This window comes from Mugil cephalus, chromosome 1 (genome assembly GCF_022458985.1).
Source record: "Mugil cephalus isolate CIBA_MC_2020 chromosome 1, CIBA_Mcephalus_1.1, whole genome shotgun sequence".
In the NCBI taxonomy this organism is placed as follows: domain Eukaryota; kingdom Metazoa; phylum Chordata; class Actinopteri; order Mugiliformes; family Mugilidae; genus Mugil; species Mugil cephalus.
Window position 1 is genome coordinate 2,952,695 of NC_061770.1, and position 19,345 is coordinate 2,972,039.

Here is a 19,345-nt window from a genome sequence, read left to right on the forward strand (position 1 = left end):
TCAGATTTAAGCAGATGTGTGCATCTGTGCCAGAAATACCCCTCACAGACTAATCTCCACGCATGGGGGGCCAGCATACATGCAAGCGGGTAGAAAATAGACTTAGAAATGGAATGGTCTCTTAAAATGAAATGCCTCCGTATAAAACCAGATGATCCCACTTCACAATAAACAGTTTTCCACAGTCAGGAAAAAAAAAGGTGAGTGAGTGAGAGACTTTATCATGGCCAGACACTAACTTACTGGTAGTCAGGTTAAATGGTATTGTTGACAAAAAAATAATTTGAAAGTCCTATATAATCGTATTACAGATTGAAAATGCACCTGGTGTCTTGGTGGTCGAGTGTCAGCTGGCATGTAATGAAGTTTTGTATTTTTCACTAGTTTTGGTCATAGAGTTACAATACAAGCAAAATATTTTGTAAATGCGACTCATGTCATGCAGACATCCCATGTTCACAACAATTCTTCCTTGTTGTGTATACACATTTGAGTCAATAAACTTAAATCGCCATGCCTACCATTAGATCTGATGAATTCCGTGCACGTTTCAACGGTTTTAGCTTTACTGTGACATTTTGCCTTTGGTTTGGTTGGAAACCATCTAAGTAATTACACAGAGAAAGTACATGACAGCTTGCTAGAGTTGCAGTCATTGGCTGTTGACTGTGTGTCTTAACTCCCACTCACATTTGGCATTGATAGTGCCAGAACCAAACAGACAACTATGTGTCACATTTTGAAGATGTTGTATGTCGAGGTAGGACCCACCACAAGACACAACAGGAGGCAGGAGTGGGAAACAAAACAACTTTAAGAAAAACTTAGGAAATCATGAACAAAAGGCATTCAGGGAAGGCAGGTTAATCCACAAACCAAGAACAATGCAAAACTCAGGAATCACAAGGGGTACTACAAAAAGTCGAGGATACAACAACAAGCGGGTAACAAAACAGAGAGCACTTCAGCGCCGGCAACTTCTAACAGATGACTTGACAGGGGTAACAGAACAGATGACTTGACAATGAAGAAAGGATAGGCACGACTATAAATATGCATGGGCGGAGGGGTTGCCGAGAGACAGGTAAAACTAAAGAGGGAAGAAACACAAAATGAGAAACCAATCATAATCAGAGGGTGGAAACACATGAGGTAAAGCAAGACAAGAACCACCAAGGAAGAGAAGAAGCCTAAAAAATAAGAATAAGAAACTCAAGAAAGTGATTTCTCTTAATCAGAAAAAGGCCTTTAGTAGGGAACATGTAGATGTTTTTTTCCCCTAATTTAGCTACATTTAACTATTCTCATGTGTTTAGCCTCTACATCCATTAGTCGGTACTGTCTCATAGCAGGCTGCTGGTAATAGTGTTAAAAAGCCGCACACAATATATAGAAATATAATGGATAGTTCCTAGTACATCTACCAGTGCGCCTACTTAACATCGTGTGTATCTTAGTTTAGATTGGACTGCTGCAGCTTTAGGTGGATGGCTCCTGTTGATCGTGCTCTCATGGCGCTGGACATCGTACAAGAGGTGAGGGAGTTGGAAGAGGAGAAGGAGGTGGGTGAGCGTGTTATAGCTGTGGTGCCTCCAGCTGCTCACTGATTGTTCCTGGTGTTTGTGCTGCTGGTAACTTCGACCCCCCTCTGCTCCACGCAGATGGAGCTGTCAGCTCCATTATGGATATGAGATGATTCAAACTCCAGTCAGTGAAGCCACTAGTAATAACTAGGGCCCTGACAGACACTCCTAGGGATTGTGAGGTTAAATATTGTAGGTTATTGAACTGTATGCAAAAGGTACAATGTGAATGTACAAATCACAGCCAAAATCTACAGATCTGTGGCTTCTTGTAACAAATGTAGTTGATGTTTAAATTAAACACAGAATTCAGTGCACAAATACGTATTTATTTAAATAAACTGATGTATTTGCCAACAATTCATATCTTCTAATTCATATCAGCTAAGAGGGGAAGGCCAAATATTCGTTATGGGCATGACGTACAGTGTTGTCGATAATCGTTTCAAATCCATGTAGGCCATAATAATAGATTTCTATTTACTAAATCCAGCCATCATGTTAGTCCACCACATTTACTACTTTTTATTGTGCTCCAAACATTATTCCTCAATTAAAACATTGATTGTTAAAAAAAAAAAAAAAAGCGGGGTTACGAAAGGATAACTAGTCCTTTCGATCTCAGTATGAACCTGTTGATTTTATGAAGTAGAAAGTACGTAGATGACAGAGGTGGGAACGAGATGAAACGAAAACCAGATTCTCCTTAAGGCCTAAAATACGCAGAGTACATAACTAAATTTACCGCCAGTGTAGAGCAAAGTGAGCCCATGTAAAATGTATGTTAAGTGTCTATGAAATTTTTAAAGATGATCTCTAAGTGAACATTGAAATGCAGCAGTTTGACCTCTGATACAGCTGTAGAGGCATGTAATACAGCCTCTTCAACAATGAGACACACAGAGAGACAGAGAGAAACCTCTTTTTCCAAGAGTTACCATGGCAATCCAATAAAATTGCCATTACTCTCTGTATTGGCTCTCAATAAAGTGGGTAAAAGTGAATCTCCTTTTCTGCAGCGTTAAATCTGGACTTAAATGCTGATGCTTGGTGACATGCGTGCAGAGTCAAACCACCCTGTCCCTGATTCACCGAAAAGTCAGCCAAGAGGAGATGAAGGGGCGAGACGGAGCAGATGCTGTTTCGCTTTCTGTTTCTGCTGCTCTTGCTTCATGGCTTAACACGCCTGCCTTTAGAAGCACAGATACAGATGTTGAGTGAAACACTGTTTTGGAGATTGTTCATTGAATCTGCAGAACTAAGAGAGGATTTTATGACATTCTCTGAATATTATTCGCTCAAGTTCCATTGGAACATAACAGTGTTTCCTGACTCATCGACTCAGTTGGACTCACTGCAGCTTTTGTTTGGTAAAAAAACGAAAAACTCCTGTCACCAGCGTGACATTACACAGATTTCAGGGTGGTTGTCTGTAGCTGCCATGCTGGTGAAGCAATGTCTCTTTACACCCACCTGAAAATCGCACTCATTTTCATTTGTCTGTAACATGACCTCTTGCGTGTTCCCCTGCTGTTTCTGACACTGACAGACTCACCAGCCGAGTGTGTCTTCTTGTAACAGAGGCCATCATTTAAGCGATATACTCTGGCAGGTCTGCTCGTTTTTGGACCATTTTAGCATTTTAGCTATCCAACCTGACTAAATCATGCAGCGATGCCTTTGATGCTGAGAGAGAAGGCATGTTGTGCAATTGTTTCTGATCTCCCCTCTTCTGTTTCTCCGTCCTGCTCCTCTCTCGGCCTGTCAAGTGTTTCAGATCGCTCTGTGACTCAGTGGACATCAGCCTAGATTGACACTTTGACACCAGTGTTAATTGGTAATTCCTAACTATCAGCAGTCAACCTTTGATAGAAGTCTTCTCCCAACCTGTCCTGTTTAGGTGTCTGGGTGTGGGAAAGACAATTTCAGAAAGATCAAGCAGCGTATTAGCATGTATTGAATATACCTGCATAAATACTCTCTGGTTTGTGGGAGTGAGATGACTTAAACATAGTTTTATAAATGAGGGGCCTTTTCCACATTTTTCAGAAGCTTCTTAGCAAACGCTGTGTGGTATCATTATCTCTAAATGGGGCTTTGCAAACAAATACTGATAGCAAAACACACTGTAACTCATGTCCACAAATTCTTACATATTTTCTGTTTCATTATTTTTATGAAACTATTTTAAATTGGAACATACCATCTTGATGATTTTGTAAGTATATATCACAGACTCTTTATTCTTAGCACGTTGAAGGTACGTCGTAGAAAAAGACCAAGAAAATGAATGCTGGCTAACTTTAATTTAGCTGTTTCGTGACATTGTCCCTGCTGGCTCACTGTCACATTGTCATGTTTTACTGGGACACTGGGACACTGAATGGAATATAGTCATTGTAATGTAATATCTGAGCTTAAGCTGTTATGAGAATTCAAAATGGCTTTGAAGTAGAAAAAAGACAGTCTTTACACTTCCTGGACACAACTTTGTGCAACTAATTATTGATCAATATTTAATGTCAAAGAAAATCCATACTCAAGGTTGAAAGTGATCCGTGCAACTGATATTTTAGTTGCAATAGGAATTACTGAAATTTGACTTTGACTCAGAAAGGTGTATAAAGGTGGCAGCAGGAACCCTATGATGCATTTTAAAACTGCATTAAGAATCAAGCCCAAATGCAGTTATATTAATGTTGTTTTAATTTAACTTGAATAAGAGCTGCTGAGGTGTGGTAGATAGAGGCTCTGTGTTACTTTCAGAGTCAGTTCTGGATTAGCTCACTTGTTCACGGTTACTTGCCTGTTAACATGGCAAGTGTAGAGGACTTAGATGAAGTGTTGCCATTTGTTGGATCTTACCCTCTAATTCTGACTGCACCACGGATGACATCGAGATAAGGTTACATCCACATTACCTGTTTTGCATAAACCATATTAGATTAATGTTAACTCACATTTTTGTAAAGGTTGGCTGCTGCCAGCATATTGGTTCTCTGTTTCTAAAGTTTTGCTGCTTTTCTAATCCTTGCTGTAATTTGTAAATGAGTTTAGTTCAAACATCAGTTTCGTGTAAGAACAAGCGGAGGAAACGTAAACTGATCAGGAGTGGGAGCATGTGATTCCACAGATGCTGCAGGTCAATGATTGTGACATTATGTCTGAAATACATCCAGACATCTAGGCTTGATAGCACCTTAAAACTTCATGCAGCATCACAAACAGACATATTTTATAGCTTAATCTTGCATTTTATGAATCAGTACATTCAAATGAATGTGGATTTATGTCACAAAATCGATTTTATAAAGCCTGCCTTATGCAAGTATTCCAGGTGAAAATAACAGCTACAGCTAATGATGACTTTTAGGTCGCGAGTAGTAAGAGTTACTGTCTCAGACAGACATGTGTGCTCCTCGTAAATGCTTATTCAGGATAAATAGTGGCCATGTCATAGCTAAAGAAATGTGTTGAGATGTATAATTTAAATCCTGTTCTAAACTATGATGCTTCCTCTTGAAACAATGGTGATGGTTTCCTTGCTACTTTGGGGTGGCAGAACAAGCATTTTTACTTGACTGAGTGCAACTGACTGCATCATTGCTAACTTTGTCTGCTGACGCTGCTACTGAACAATTAATATGCGCGGCTATATATAAGCTTTTTCACTAAAAACAACTGCTCTCTAAGTCTGGATAAATATATGAGACGAGAGCAATATACACACACACACACACACACACACACACACAAAGGAAGGCTGGGTGTCTCAAATCAGAACAATTACATAGTAATATATAGAATGGTGACATTATAATTATTTGGTTCTGTCACTTTTGACACCTCAGATTACCCATTTCATTGAGAAGCTTTACTCTAAAACAAAACATATTACATATTTTATAATGTGCTCAGTATTAGATGAGCTTTATTTGCCTTTTTTTTTTTATACCAGATAAATGACATGTGTCTTCAGTGCACAGAGATCATGTAATGGAAAATGGTAACATCCAAAAGGAGGATGTGTTGCTCTGGGCATTAGCTGCTATGCATACTGACTCACACTCCACTGAGTTTTTCCATTTAATCTGAGGACCTTTTATTAAAAGTGGGTGGCGAGGCATAATTTCATTTAATTGCAGTGCTTTTTCTTGACATCTTTATAAAATTGTCATGTCCAAGAATGTAAGAAAATGGTAGCTTTGATGGCAGTTCAAATCCTGCGGCTGCAGTGTTCACAAGCTCGCTGTCCTTTCCTCTCTGCATCACTTTATGTCCATTCCTTTTTTCTTTGCATTTCTCCCTCTGTTCATTGCCCTCTCTGTCTATTTTTGTTTGGCAGTGATTTGACCAAACAAAATCTAACTGGGTATCTCTAAAGCAAGGTGACTGCCAAAGGTGATTTTTCAGCCTGACTGCCAGGACACAAAGAGTTTTAGATAGCCAGGCCAAACTTTCCTCCCTCCAACTGGCAGCTCCGGATGAAAATAGAACTGGCCTCTGCACTCAGATTTGTCACCCATGTCATTATCTGCTCTATTATCCCCACTCCCTTAAACATACTGCCCTGAAAATTAGATTATAATGGACCTAATGCTGTGTTTGTGTCGCTGGACTTCACATTCTTGGGTAAATTTGTTTTATTAAAGAGATGTTCGAGGCAAATATGCATATATTGGCCCCAAATTGCATCCTGAAGAAGATCCTAATGAGCTACTTTGACTTAAAAGAGTACACTACAGACAGCACGCCCATGTTTACCAAGTGAGCCATTCAGATCCCTCTCATGTAAAATTACAGACTCCATCAATAGCAGTTTGTCACTGACTAATTTAGGTTTCTCTGGTTTCCCTTGGCTGGAAGGAGTCCATGGCATGCTTGGATAGATTTAGTCTTTTTATCTGTTTTGGTTTTCCAGACAAACTTTACCAACCTTAGAATTTTGCTGACTGGAAAGTCTCCCTTTCAATCTGACATCAATATAACATGCAGCAACTGTCAGTAGACCCCTCAGGTATTGATCAAGGTCAGAGGCCTGAATTTAGACTGATGTCAAGTCATAACTGAATACCTTCAGTTGAACAGTTTCAAATTGGGTCGGATCAGCAGTTAAGCAGCAGCCTGATGGAGAGGTGAGATGTATAAGGCCCATGTGGGCATTTTCGTCATGACAGCTTTTTTATTTTTTATTTTTTGTCCTCCTGCAGCATGTCACCAGCTGCAGTATGTCATTGTGTCCTAGTCGCTCTCATGCTCTGTCCCTCACCCACGCACTAACACACACACTAACCGTAGAGTACAGTGCAAGTAGGCTTGCACTAATCCTCCCTTTAGACATGTACTGTGCAGGTTTGTTTGTAGATTACTGTCCTCTGGCAAAAGTGAGAGATCAGCACACACGGGAGTCATAATTTTTAAAACAGAACAATGCTTTTGTACTTTAGTGGCACAGAACATACGGAGAAATTTAGGGTATATTTATGTCTGCAAACTCATTAAGAGTTACTTAATGAGCAAAGGTGTGTAATTTGTTCTTTGCCAAAACCAAACTTATAGACCTGTAAGATGACAGTGTCAGAAATGATGAATGCATCTTTTTTTTTTGGTTTTACTTCTTAAATTAAATTCTCATTTTCTGAGCCAGTTGCCTGCAGTTTTTTTTTTTTTTTTGATAGCACTAAAATTGGGTTTTAATTTTAATCCCAATAAAAGCAAGTAGACAAGTACACAACTTAGTGTACCATGAAAATAACAGTCAGTGGACATGATCTTATGCCCTGTGAAGAAGTACTGTCTAGATTTGCACTCTATTTGCTTGTTTACTGTCACGTGTTTGCTGTGGTTCAGATATCCATCATTCCTCAAATCAGTACATTTCAATATTTTTTCATTTACAATGGACTAGATAAATATATTAATGTGAAAACAAACTTCAAAATTTGTATTTTCAGATATACAGTAGCTCTCAGGCATTTACAACAATAGAGCTCCAGTGAAACCGCTACCATCCCTGCAGGAGACAGTCATGGTCTGCAGCTAGCTTGAGAAGTTATTGGAGCATGTAACAGTAAATGAACCAGACGTTACCCTCATGGGTTAGAGGAGCTTAAAGGAAAGTGAATGCTAAACTGCATTTCGTCGATTGATCACAAATACAGACAGTTCTGATCGTTTGGCAACAAAACTGCCATCACCAGTTTGCTGCTTTTCAAGAGATAATATGTGTTAAATGAAGTTTCAGGGTCTGGTTCTCTATCTGATAATGCTTGTTGGATGTGTACCCCTGTTAGTGTGTTGTGCATTCACAAGTGCTCACTCTGCCTCTGGAGATCACCATTTTGATCAGGCCTTTTGTTTCATATGTGTCATTGGTGTGCAGAGCCCCCGACTGCAAAACTGATTTGGTTTGATTTATTTTCTTTTGATGGTCTAAGAATAAATAAAACCCCTAGCAGAGATTATTTTAGACTTTTACTTGATCTTCCTCATACATTAAAGCTGGCTGTCCTGTAATGGATGTGATGTAATCGCCATCAGATTAGATATAGTTGTGAATGACAGTGTCATTAATACATAGTTAGGAGCAAATATTTTTGTTGTTAGCCTCTACTTCTTAAGTGAGCTGCTCTCAAGTGAGGTGTATTTGTGCAGAGAAAATGCACAGCTTTGTGCTGTGAATGAGAACAGTGAATCCTCTTAAAGTGACCTAACCTGCTATCATGTTTGTTTCTGTCTTTCACAGGTTTGGCAGTTCACCAGATAATCACAATCACTGTGTCTCTCATTATGGTCATCGCAGCCTTGATCACAACACTCGTCCTTAAAAACTGGTAGGAAAGATTCCTTTACTTTGGACTCACTACACAGTAGCAGCAGAACAGCACTCTGGTTCGCAAATCGTAATAGATAACCAAAGGTACAAGGTATGATTTTATGTTTGTTTCTTGTCTTTGGTGCGTGTTTTTGTAGCTGTGCGCAGTCTGGAAATGGTCGCCACAATAGCCATCAGCGCAAGATCCACCAGCAAGAAGAAAGCTGCCAAAACCTGACAGACTTCACCCCGGCCAGGGTGCCCAGCAAGGTGGACATATTCACTGCCTACAATGACAGTCTGCAGTGCTCACATGAGTGCGTTCGGACTGCCGTTCCTATCTACACCGATGAGATGATCCAGCAGACGCCTGTCTATAAGACTTCTTACAATGGAAACAGGTATGCTTCTATGTAAAATTGGTGCACACTGAAATTCTTCTTCCGAAAATCAGTGTTGTATCTTTTTATAATGTCCATATTCACTATAGATATTATCATTATCAGCTTAAACATGACAGAGCTCCAGCTGAGCTAGGGCAATTCAAATTGGGTAGAAAAAATCAGTTGTTATGAAGAGATAAATTCCACATAAAAAAGGTGAAAAGCGCACAGATGAAAAATTGTACACTGAGCTGGCATTCATAAGTCTCAACTTTCTTCTCCTCGATCTGAGCCACGATCAGCTTCAGTCGAATGTTTGTATGAGCAAATCTACACATAAATGGGTTGTTTTAATACTGTTGTCTATCGCCTCATTCCTCATCCATCTGCCTCATGCCTGGCTGAGCACTGTGCCTCAGTGCGCTCAAGCTGCACGTAAAAATCTAAAATGTCCCACTGATTTTCAAAAGCTGTGTAATGTGTCAGTTTATAGATGCAGAGCAAAAGGATGTCTTTCTAACAGTATTTCAAATGTCACACATGAAAACAGGACTTCAATACCCAGAAGGGATGTATGTGACGCGTTATCAATAGACTGTGCTGAAAACATCCATATTTGCCAACCCAGGTAATCTGTTCTGATTTCTTACCAGAAAAAAAAAAGCCAAAAGATGTAATATTGGTGAATTTGCTTTGAAATCAATCTTCTCTGTGGGTGATGATGAAGTCACCTAACACAGCTGTGTTCGACATAGAAATCCTATACCTGTTTTATGAGTAGATTAACAATAAGTATTGTGTTTATGGTATAATAAAACTAACAGCCATCTAAGATGCAGGGCCAGCAAAGATGATCACACTTACTCATTGTTCCCAAACCCAGTAAGGGTTTCATTATGGTATGTAACAATTCATGCAGTGTAAATACGAATGCTTGCAAGTTAAAGAATGATGGCTTCATTTTTAATAGTTTAATAGTTATGTTTTTCATGTTGGCGAAAAGGAGAATATAAGGTTTTCATTCTGCAGAAACAAGTAGAGGCCTCTGTCTACATGCTTGTGTTAGTCAGTGAGAATGGCTACATTTATTTGGACAATGTCTCTTCAACTAATTCTGTCAAGTGTCAGAGTCAAGTTACTTAAACACGTTTCCAGCCAGAAAAATAATGGGATCTGTCATTTATATAGTTATTTGGTGCTATAGTTTACCTACTGGACAAACTGTCAAAGGACATCCCTGTCAATCGGAGAATTCTCTCTGATCAGGCCAGTCTGTTGCAATATGAGATGGATCCATGAGGCATTTTTGTTCTGATTGGATTATCATTCAGATTATTAGTGGAATACTGGTACCAGTGTTGGCCCTAAGAGCTAACTAAGGGCATAGTTAATCCTAGGATGATCAGAATCACTGCAGGCGTAATACTATAACATGTATTGTTGTTGTATATGCATTAAAAATCTAATCAATGTGAGTAAAGTTAATGATAACAGCTTCTTATTGTACCCAACAGGCCCTCCCCCACTGAAAGACAGCTGATTCCTGTGGCCTTTGTGTCAGAGAAGTGGTTTGAGATCTCTTGTTGACGAGCTGAAGGCCTTGTTCATGTTCTGTGGGTGGAAGATACTTCTTGAATTCACGCTCTGGTGGGTACTGTGCAACTTGGTTCTCCTGAAAATGATTGCCTGAGCCCTAGCCACCTCCATCCCCGTGATGATGCTGCCCCACTTTGGGAATAAGAGTGAACGTGGCATATGTTTCTTACTTGTAACATGAATGTGTTCCTTTCTATCTGCTGCACATTGATGAAGACAGTATAGAATCCAGCATCACAGGTCTTTAGTTCAAGGCAACAGGCTCATTATGGATGTATCAGTATTAATACATTGTAAGGCCACAGTTAATTATTTCTCTGTTCATATCTGAAGCATTTTCATTAATATTTATGGCACTGCTCTTGTTCTTACGCCCAAAGCATGTTGTTTTGAACATTTCTAGGTGTAAAGGGACACTTTCACTTGACTTGTGACACTTTTATATGCATGGCTAATATATGCCAGAATAGCCCGGCATTTGAAATTCAAAGCGTGAACATTAAACACATGCTCTGGGCTCACAGTGTTGCTGAAAGCCCGGGGGGAGGTGTAACGTTTGCTATTGACCCAGATTTTAAAAGGAATAGATCGCCTGCAGGTAATGTAGTGAGAGGACAGTGCCTCGCCGTTGTCTGGACACACATTAGTCTCAGTCAGCTTGGCTTTCCACAGCACTCCTATGCTGCAGTCTTAAAGACACAAAACCCATTATAATCTCTGAAAAAGTCTTATATATAGGCTTAAATATATTACCATAGCCCTTAACTGTACCAATTTTATATACAGCATTGCCCTTTCATCTGTTTTATGAAAATTAGATTGCATGTTTTTCAGACCTGACCTCAAATAATTGGAAACTAGGCTACTGTTGGAAATCCTGTTTGTGGTGTTTTATTTACTCTTAATGAGGGGTAATTGGGCTTTTGTTCTCTGCATCTTCACAGGATCCAGTTGGAAACAAGCAACACACAACACAGCTTCTTTTGTAAAATAGTGTGATCACTCTTTGGACACTGGTGAAGATATTTATTTTTCTAGAGATGACAAGCAGCACAGCCATTGCGCTGCCACACCATATTTCCAGGAACCTACAGTCATTTAGATATAGATTCTATATAGATATATTTAGGGGATGTATGGAACAAGACAGTGGACGTCTCAAGGAAAACATTTGACACTGGACAAGAACCCAAGGAGCTGCTTTGGGTAGAAGATGAACTGTATTTCTGAACAATGTGCCAATAATGCCACTATGTGCCACAACCTGGATCAATGGAAGTTTCAACAACAACTGATGGACTACACACAGAGCGCTATATTAACCCAGTATTACATTGTTTTTCTGTTTTGTTTTTTTAAAGAAATGTGAAAGTAAAAAAAAAAAGAAAAACACTACAAATGTATTTCAATATGTTTTCTGAATAGTTTTAAGAAATGTGTTGCAAAAGAGTAAATGATATTTATGAGATGCACTATTCTATTAGTTGTGGGGAGGAGAGACAATGGGAACACAGAAAGGGTATATTCTTCAAAGAATGGTTGATTTTAATTGTTTCTACCGGCCCCATTTAAAAAACAGAGTAGTTACGTCTATTTTTTTACATACTAGAGTCGACAACAGCCCTAACAGTGTAGGTCTGCAGCACCTGGGATCACTGTTAATTAAATCCTCCCACCCGAGCTCAGATTATAACAAAGAAAACCATCTGAATGCACCCAATGCAAGCCAATCCAATGCCCACCTCAACTGCTTATTATTTAAGATTTGTAACTGACGTAGGTTAATGGAAAAATACACAAAAGGCTTCTGTGGAGCAGCCTTGCGGCTTCAGCAAATCCCACAGCCAAGAATTCATGTATAGACTATAAATACCGGCAGCCACAACAGACTGCATTGAGCTGGACAGGACATTCATACTGTCTCAGGTCTGTCTTGCTCTCTCGCACACTTCATATTGGCCTCCATCTCAGCTCCTTTTTGGGCTAAATACTAAGGACTGGTTATGATTTAGATGCAGACTGCAGCGATAAATAGTGGAACAGATTTAATTTGGGCCCCGCATTCAAATAATTCATGTGGTAATTTGCATAAATAGCAAAGAGGAAAATGAATCTTTCCACAGATAGTAATTGAATATCCATCCCCAAATCCCAGATTGGGTCTAATATATTTGTTTTGACAAATTCTTTTTTAATTGTAAAACTCTGAATTGAAGTCTAAAACCCATCGTCAATGTGAATTTGTTGGAGGTGGATCATGAAATTAGCTGGATTTCTTCAGCTAAGACTGAAGGAGAAGTTGTGAAGAGGCTACCAAGGGTGTTCCTCAGGATCCAAATGATCTGTTTCTAATGCAAGACGTGAGCAGGAACGGGTTCTCCTACCGAATGTGTTGTATTTGCTTTCTCCAAAATCAGATCCACTCGTTAGTTTTAGCATATCAGGATTTCAGCTGTCACGGTTAGGAGTTGCACACAAATGGAACAGTTTTAAATTGTGCTGAAGAAAGCTGAGCAAAAACACAAGAATTATGAGAAAGGGGAGTTATAATGTGTTCTCTGGGAAGCCTAAGTTGAAGTAAGGGGATTAAGAGAAGCCAATCAGCTGCTTCAGCCCTGTGGTGAGGAAGGACAGTGGAAACTCTTGAGGGCTTCCTAGCACCAACAATTGTATTATCAAACTCTGAAAGACACATTACCATTCTCTATGAAGCTTTTAAACAAGTTGTCTATTAATCTACCATTTATTGTGCTGTGGGTTTGTACAAAGCACAAATACAACTCTGTAATTGTAAACATTTTTGGCTGCAGACAGCAATATGTACAGATTTAAATGATGGGGGCTGGATAGGATATCAACAGTAATTCATGTGGGTGGATCAAAGACATGTTCTCACTTCCTCAAACGGTTGAAGAAAACAGGTTGTCCCAGTGCGATCTGTAAATGCGAGCCATTCAGGAGGCGTTGAGACGGCTTGGGATAAACACTGTGGTGCAAAACTCCTGCTTGGGCCCATTCGCAACATGAAAACCACTCTCATGACAGTTCAGCTTCAGGCTGCTTCTTTCAAACATAACATATATTTTTTTGAATGAAGAGTGTTATCTTACTAGTCAGAAGGATATGAAACTTACTGTATATTATACACGTGTAAATGTATTTTCTATATATTTGCTCCTATTTGTGTACAGGTGTGTACTATTTTTCAAGGCCTCTCCCATTTTTGGGAAGGTTTCAGCTAGGTCGGGGATAGTGTCTTTGTTTACATGTGTGACTACAGTATTTCTTTCAAAACACAAAACTAACCTTGTGCCAAGCTTCTTACCTGCACTTTCAAGCAGTACTTGTATTATATCTTTAGCTAACCAGTATAATACTTCAGTAGATGCTCCAATAGTTCAGAGACTGCAGACTGATTTCTAGGTGGAATACCTGAAAGTAATAGTGCTGAGTGGTATCAAAAGGTGTTGTGATCATATCTTGGGTTCTGCTGTATTCATGGTTGGCTGGGAAAACCAATGACTTCCTCTTCTTGAACATAATTTCTAAATGAATTTTAATAGATAGTGTTACATCAAGTAAAAAAAAAAAAGACCATCCAACAGTAGCTGCCAAGAAACCAACTAAACTTGACCTAGACTGGGTTGCATTCATTTGTCATTTTTCTCAGTTTGTATTTGTATATACATATTGCTATGCCCCAGAAAATATGTACTATTTGTCATGTACTTCACTGTAAAGATTGAAAAAAGAAACTAACATTAGCATTTCTCAGCATCAGGGAAAGACATATAAAGAGATAATTATGAAAGAGAGGTGGTTTGTAAAGTACAAACTGTTTTCAAATTGTATTTGATGGTTCAGGTTTTAAGATCAAAGCTGATGAATAATGTTTTTCATTTTCCAAAGTTTTATAGGGCAGGTTTGTTTCAGTTTCAGCCTTATTTTCAGCATATTGCCGGCACTGCTGTTGTGATAGGTGTGTTGGTGTCAGTTGATGTGTTACAGCCAGATCCTCCTGACTTAGCATGCTCACACACAGCACTATAACAGTGGTAATGGTAAACGATATACAGTACCTGCTGAACCCCAGCATGTTAGCACTGTCTGGATCTTGTAGCTTTGGCCAAAATTTCCACTAGTTATAATGGCATTGTACTGGCTAAATAATCTGCTGAGACCAGGTAATAGAACAGCCACATTTACATAGACATAATTCCTTCAACCTAATTTAAACATAAATGATTAGAGATTTCAGCCATTTACATGGACACTAAATAAGTACAAGTCAAATCTACCAAAAAATATAACAGAAGAAAATTACTCTTTTTACCTGAGCTTTACTGACAACTTTCATTCAGTGAGAGAATATGTCCAAGCTAGGACTGTGTTTTCAACTGCCTACTCGAGTCATCACTTAAATGCTTGTTTCAACAACTCAATGTTTCAGACCTTTCAACCTTCAAGGTTAACTACCTTTAACTCTAATCAGCTACAGTTATTTTTTGCTTCCCTCCCAGAAGCTCCCTGTGTATGATGTTCACCACACACACACACACACACAAACATGCCATAAAGAACCTTATTATTCTGGTAAAAGATCTGATAAAACTTTTATTTGGTTATAGACGATTGTATTTTCATATGGAAAGGATTGCAAAGGATTGAAAAGTCGTTTTGATTGGTTAAGTCAGTCCTCTTGGGCTGTTATTCTGGTTATCAGTGGAATACTTGTGCCATGTAAAAGCGATGAAGCCAGACAAAACGAAAGTGAGAAACGTGTTTGACAACTACAACAAGCACAGTAGTCACCTCTGGAGCATGCAAACTGTGATTGATGTTTACAACAACCTGTTTCTATAGTAATATTAGAGTTAGCCTCACTTTTCCCTCTCAAAGTTTGGCTCTCTGGAGATTTGTTTATGGCCTGTCTGATAGTCTGACATGCTCTGTCAGACTCATTTCCGGCATTGGCGGCGTGTTGAATGCACTGTTATTATTACTGATTGCAACGATGGCCAAAGCTCTGAAAATAGGTTTTATTTCTCAGCATTTTAGTCTTAATTTCAGGTTGTGCTAGACTCAAATTTTCCTTTAAGATTACATACCAGAGATTGGGAGAGATCCATGCTTTAATATTAAGCAGGTCACCGTTCCATCTGCAGTTTGTGATCCCCTTTGAATTCCTTCGAAATGAGAACTGTTTCATCATAGGGGATACTTATAACTGGCAGGTTTCTGTGCGACTAAGAATATCTGACAATTGTGAAATATCAGCGTGACCCTTTTAAAAATTGATACTTCCTAACAAGCGCAGTTGGAAACGTTGACATTTTTGTTTTGGGGGAACGACTTTCAATGGTTTTGTGTGAATTAGCCTAGATCTTGTTTGTGTTGTTAGCATTCTTAGTTAAATCCACACGGAACTATTAGCTAAAACAAACTCACTTTGAATTCCTGAAGAATATTTAGACAAATAAAAATGTAACTGGTAGCTGTGGTATATATTTTAAAAAGGGACGAATGTTTACAGACATTCGTGCATCAGCCAACATGCATCAGTCTCCTTTTACCTCTATCTGAAATCAAACTGATACTTAAGGAATTGTCTTACTGCTTTCTTGCCTTTTCAGTTTATATTTCCAGATGAGTGTGGTTTAGTATAGCTAAGAGGGATGGGGGGTTGGGGGTGGGAGTGATTCCACTTGGCTGGTCACATTTGATTCAGGAAACATTATCTGAGATCAGTGCACGCAATGACGGGGAGGGCGGAGGCGGACGTTTTCCAGAACAAACGAATATTTTGCAGCTCCCATTTCTGTCTCTTCAGCAACCCATGAAACCTACGCTCCCTTCTGCACAAACAAGCTATCACTCAGCAAAGCTTTTCCTGTCAAGATGAAGGATGTGGCGCATTTACTGGGACTGTGATTCTTGTTTGCATGTCACACATACACAGTGGAACTCATTGACATGTGTTGTTTGAATTAGATGCCGGCTAAATATCTCCAAGACTAAGATTTGATAGTTTTTTGGAGCCTGTTTGGACTGAAATGAATCAGTATTGACTTAGTCATGGTCTTCTGGTGTCTGATTAGCCTGGGAAACAGGACACGGCTGGTGTTGATTTTTATTAAAAAGAGAAAATAAAAAAATCGATAAGACAATGTGATGAGACACAGCAGGAAGGAGGGCACTCAAAGGAAAGGACAGATCTTCATATACTGATATGTATCAATTTTTCACCATCAGAAAACTGCTCCTCCTCATGGTTTCAGAAAAATCACGTACTGTGCGCTTACTGTATCTAAAGTGGAGGGCTCCGACTCTCCTCTTGGGTCATGTTTTTACTTTTCTATTCAGAAGAGCTAAGGCACTGTCACTGTCAGTGCTCATCAAAGACTTGAAAAACAACAAAAAAAAAGGCAAAACACTTTGTTTGCAACATCTCAATTCTCCCATAATCCCCCTGGTAGACAGAGACTAGTGACCCAAATCTGCCGTTGTATCAAGTTATTTACATCGAAGGCCTCTAGCACTGTTTAATGCCTTCCAAACAAAGACATGACATGAGTGATACATAGAGGAAAATATGGACCCATGGTTGCCCATCCCCTGAAACTTCAAAATCAAATATAAAAAAGCCCACCAAACATCATAGGTAGAATCAAGATTTCAAGGGATGTTGTATAGAGTATTTTTGGGGGGGAGGGGGGTCACATGGGGCTACACTAGTTTGTTCATTGGAGCTGACTTACAATCACAATCCATACCTACCATAAAGGACTCGAATTGTGTTGTCGCCATAAAAATGAAGAGTTTGTACTTTGTGACTCTTAAACTTTTTATATTTGTGTTTAATATATCAATGAGTACCTCTGTTAACTTTTGTATAAGACCTATGACTATAGTATATACAAACACGCATACACACACACAACACACCTCCACAAAAAGGGACTCCAGTCTGTCTCTGTGACGGCTAAATGTTGTATAACTTTTATTTTGTGTCTTATGAGCCACATCTCTTCCTTTTGTAGTTATTGGTAAACGTTTCAATTTCCAGGTGACTTTGATTTGGTTACTCTTGTACTACTAAGCTCTGTATTTGCAAGCACTGTAAATGCGATTCTCATTGGATTCGTCCTATGTACATTTAGTACTCTGATGTTGCTATTTAATAAAATGTAAAACAACACAGGACTGTGCTATAGGGAGTTTTTGGGGAATGGTGGACGGCAGTGTTCAGGGGAAATGGCACAAAATAAAAGATTGGAATATAAATCCAAGCTTGGGTCTGATGTGTCTGTCAAACCAAATGACATGCTAGATTTTAAACTCATGTGCATAGGTACATTTGTTTAATGAATAATTGCTTTTGTTTATACTCCAATCACCTCATTCCAAAACCTTTTTATGTGACATTATGTTAAAAAAGTATTATTAGTATATATAATTACACACATATGATGAAATAATAATCAACTAAAAGTCTGTGAAAATCTTCGTGCATGACTTGTCAAAAAAATATCAACCCAAATTTGGCTTAGGGTTATTTGTCGAGACCATCCAAAGAGCCTGTGAAAGCATTTTCTTGGTTACCTTAAACATGGATAAATTAAAAATAAAATAAAATAAAAAAAAAAAAAGTGTAAAATAACTCCTATATATCATGATGTGGCACCATGGACCATCTTGATAAAAAGCTTGCACAAACACGCAGTGGCTTATTTGCAAGGAAAGCCGTAAGTACTGCAAAAGCTATTTTCTACCCGATTAAGGTGTGAAATGTCCTCTCAGCTGGCTTTTCTTCCTATCCAAAGCAGTCAACCATTAATAATAGCATTGATTAAAGCCTTGCGAGCACAGCTCCTGTTTGTTTATAATTCACTGCACAAAGGTTTTGGAAGGCTGGTTGGAGAAGCCAGTTTAACATTCACCCAGGTTACCAGCAGCTCTTATGGAAAAGTCACTGACGAAAAAGCAGCTATAGGCAATTGTATCCATTCATTAGCTGTGTGGCTGAGGATTTCTTGTAGAAAAGTTTTAAATTCAAGGTCTCTAAATGTTAAATCACAACTACTTCTGTGACCCATTGGCATCTCATTCAGTGCTTTGGCTTTTAAATGGTTTTAATTGCAATAAAAAGCCTTTTGTCGTGATAATTGGGAAATGTTAGCTTGCTAAAAACTACAGTGAAAACCTGATAAATATTTTAGCAAGATGTTAGACAAACCTAGGAAAACAAGCTCTAAGTTGTAACAAACAATTCATTATGGATAGTTGCTCTAACACTGCATCCTATTGTGCTTCCTTTCCTAAGACACATTCAAATACTAAGGGTGAGGGAATCTGTTAAGAGAGATGTTAAAGCAAATATGACAAGAGTGGGCCTCGTGGTTGCAAGTGGCATTTTCAAGATGAACAGGAACTCCACACAGTACCAGCAGCTTGTGCTTCATATAAAAGTGTCATTTAAAGAAGCAGTTTTGAGGTAGGCAGTCATAGTGTGTTACAAGATTTTTCATCAAAGACATTCAGGTCAACAAAAGGAATGTTGAATGGTACTTGTTTTGACCTTGAATAGCGGCACATTTTATTGGCATAATTTTGATATCTTTCCAGTTCATGTAACGTGTGGGATCAATTAAAACGGATGGAAACAGTGCTTAACTCCTTACACACATACTCAGACGATTCCATTGATAAATAATAAATGTTAATTTCCCCAAGCAGCAACTTAGTATTCTTCCTTTTAATGGCGCATCTCCTGATCACAGGCCTCTCTCTGCCACTGGGTTGTCGTATTCTTTCTCTTCAGCCTTTCTCTCTCGTGTCATCTGGGTGTTTTTGGGATCACCTGGAGAAACAGTTCTTCTCTCCCATTTGACGGATCGACCTGGGCAGAATGAGTCCTCCTCCTGTGCTCCCTAAAGCCAGAGCCTGTCCTCAGGGAGGCCTGCCAGGTC

At 39.0% G+C, this 19,345-nt stretch overlaps 1 protein-coding gene across 3 annotated transcripts in view; it reads left to right on the forward strand.

Annotated features, from left to right (window-relative positions):
• Positions 1 to 17,660, forward strand: part of ajap1 (adherens junctions associated protein 1) — a 45,261-nt gene extending 27,601 nt beyond the window's left edge. For 2 of the 3 annotated variants that reach the window (XM_047608924.1, XM_047608913.1), the window contains exons 3-7: positions 8,329 to 8,416; positions 8,556 to 8,798; positions 9,331 to 9,408; positions 10,295 to 10,427; positions 11,321 to 17,660. In XM_047608924.1, the coding sequence (XP_047464880.1) occupies positions 8,329 to 8,416; positions 8,556 to 8,798; positions 9,331 to 9,408; positions 10,295 to 10,367 (482 nt within the window). In that variant the 3' untranslated portion in view covers positions 10,368 to 10,427; positions 11,321 to 17,660. The remainder of the gene's footprint in view (positions 1 to 8,328; positions 8,417 to 8,555; positions 8,799 to 9,330; positions 9,409 to 10,294; positions 10,428 to 11,320) is intronic. The other variant, XM_047608934.1, reaches the window with a different exon arrangement.
• Positions 17,661 to 19,345: the final 1,685 nt, after the last annotated feature.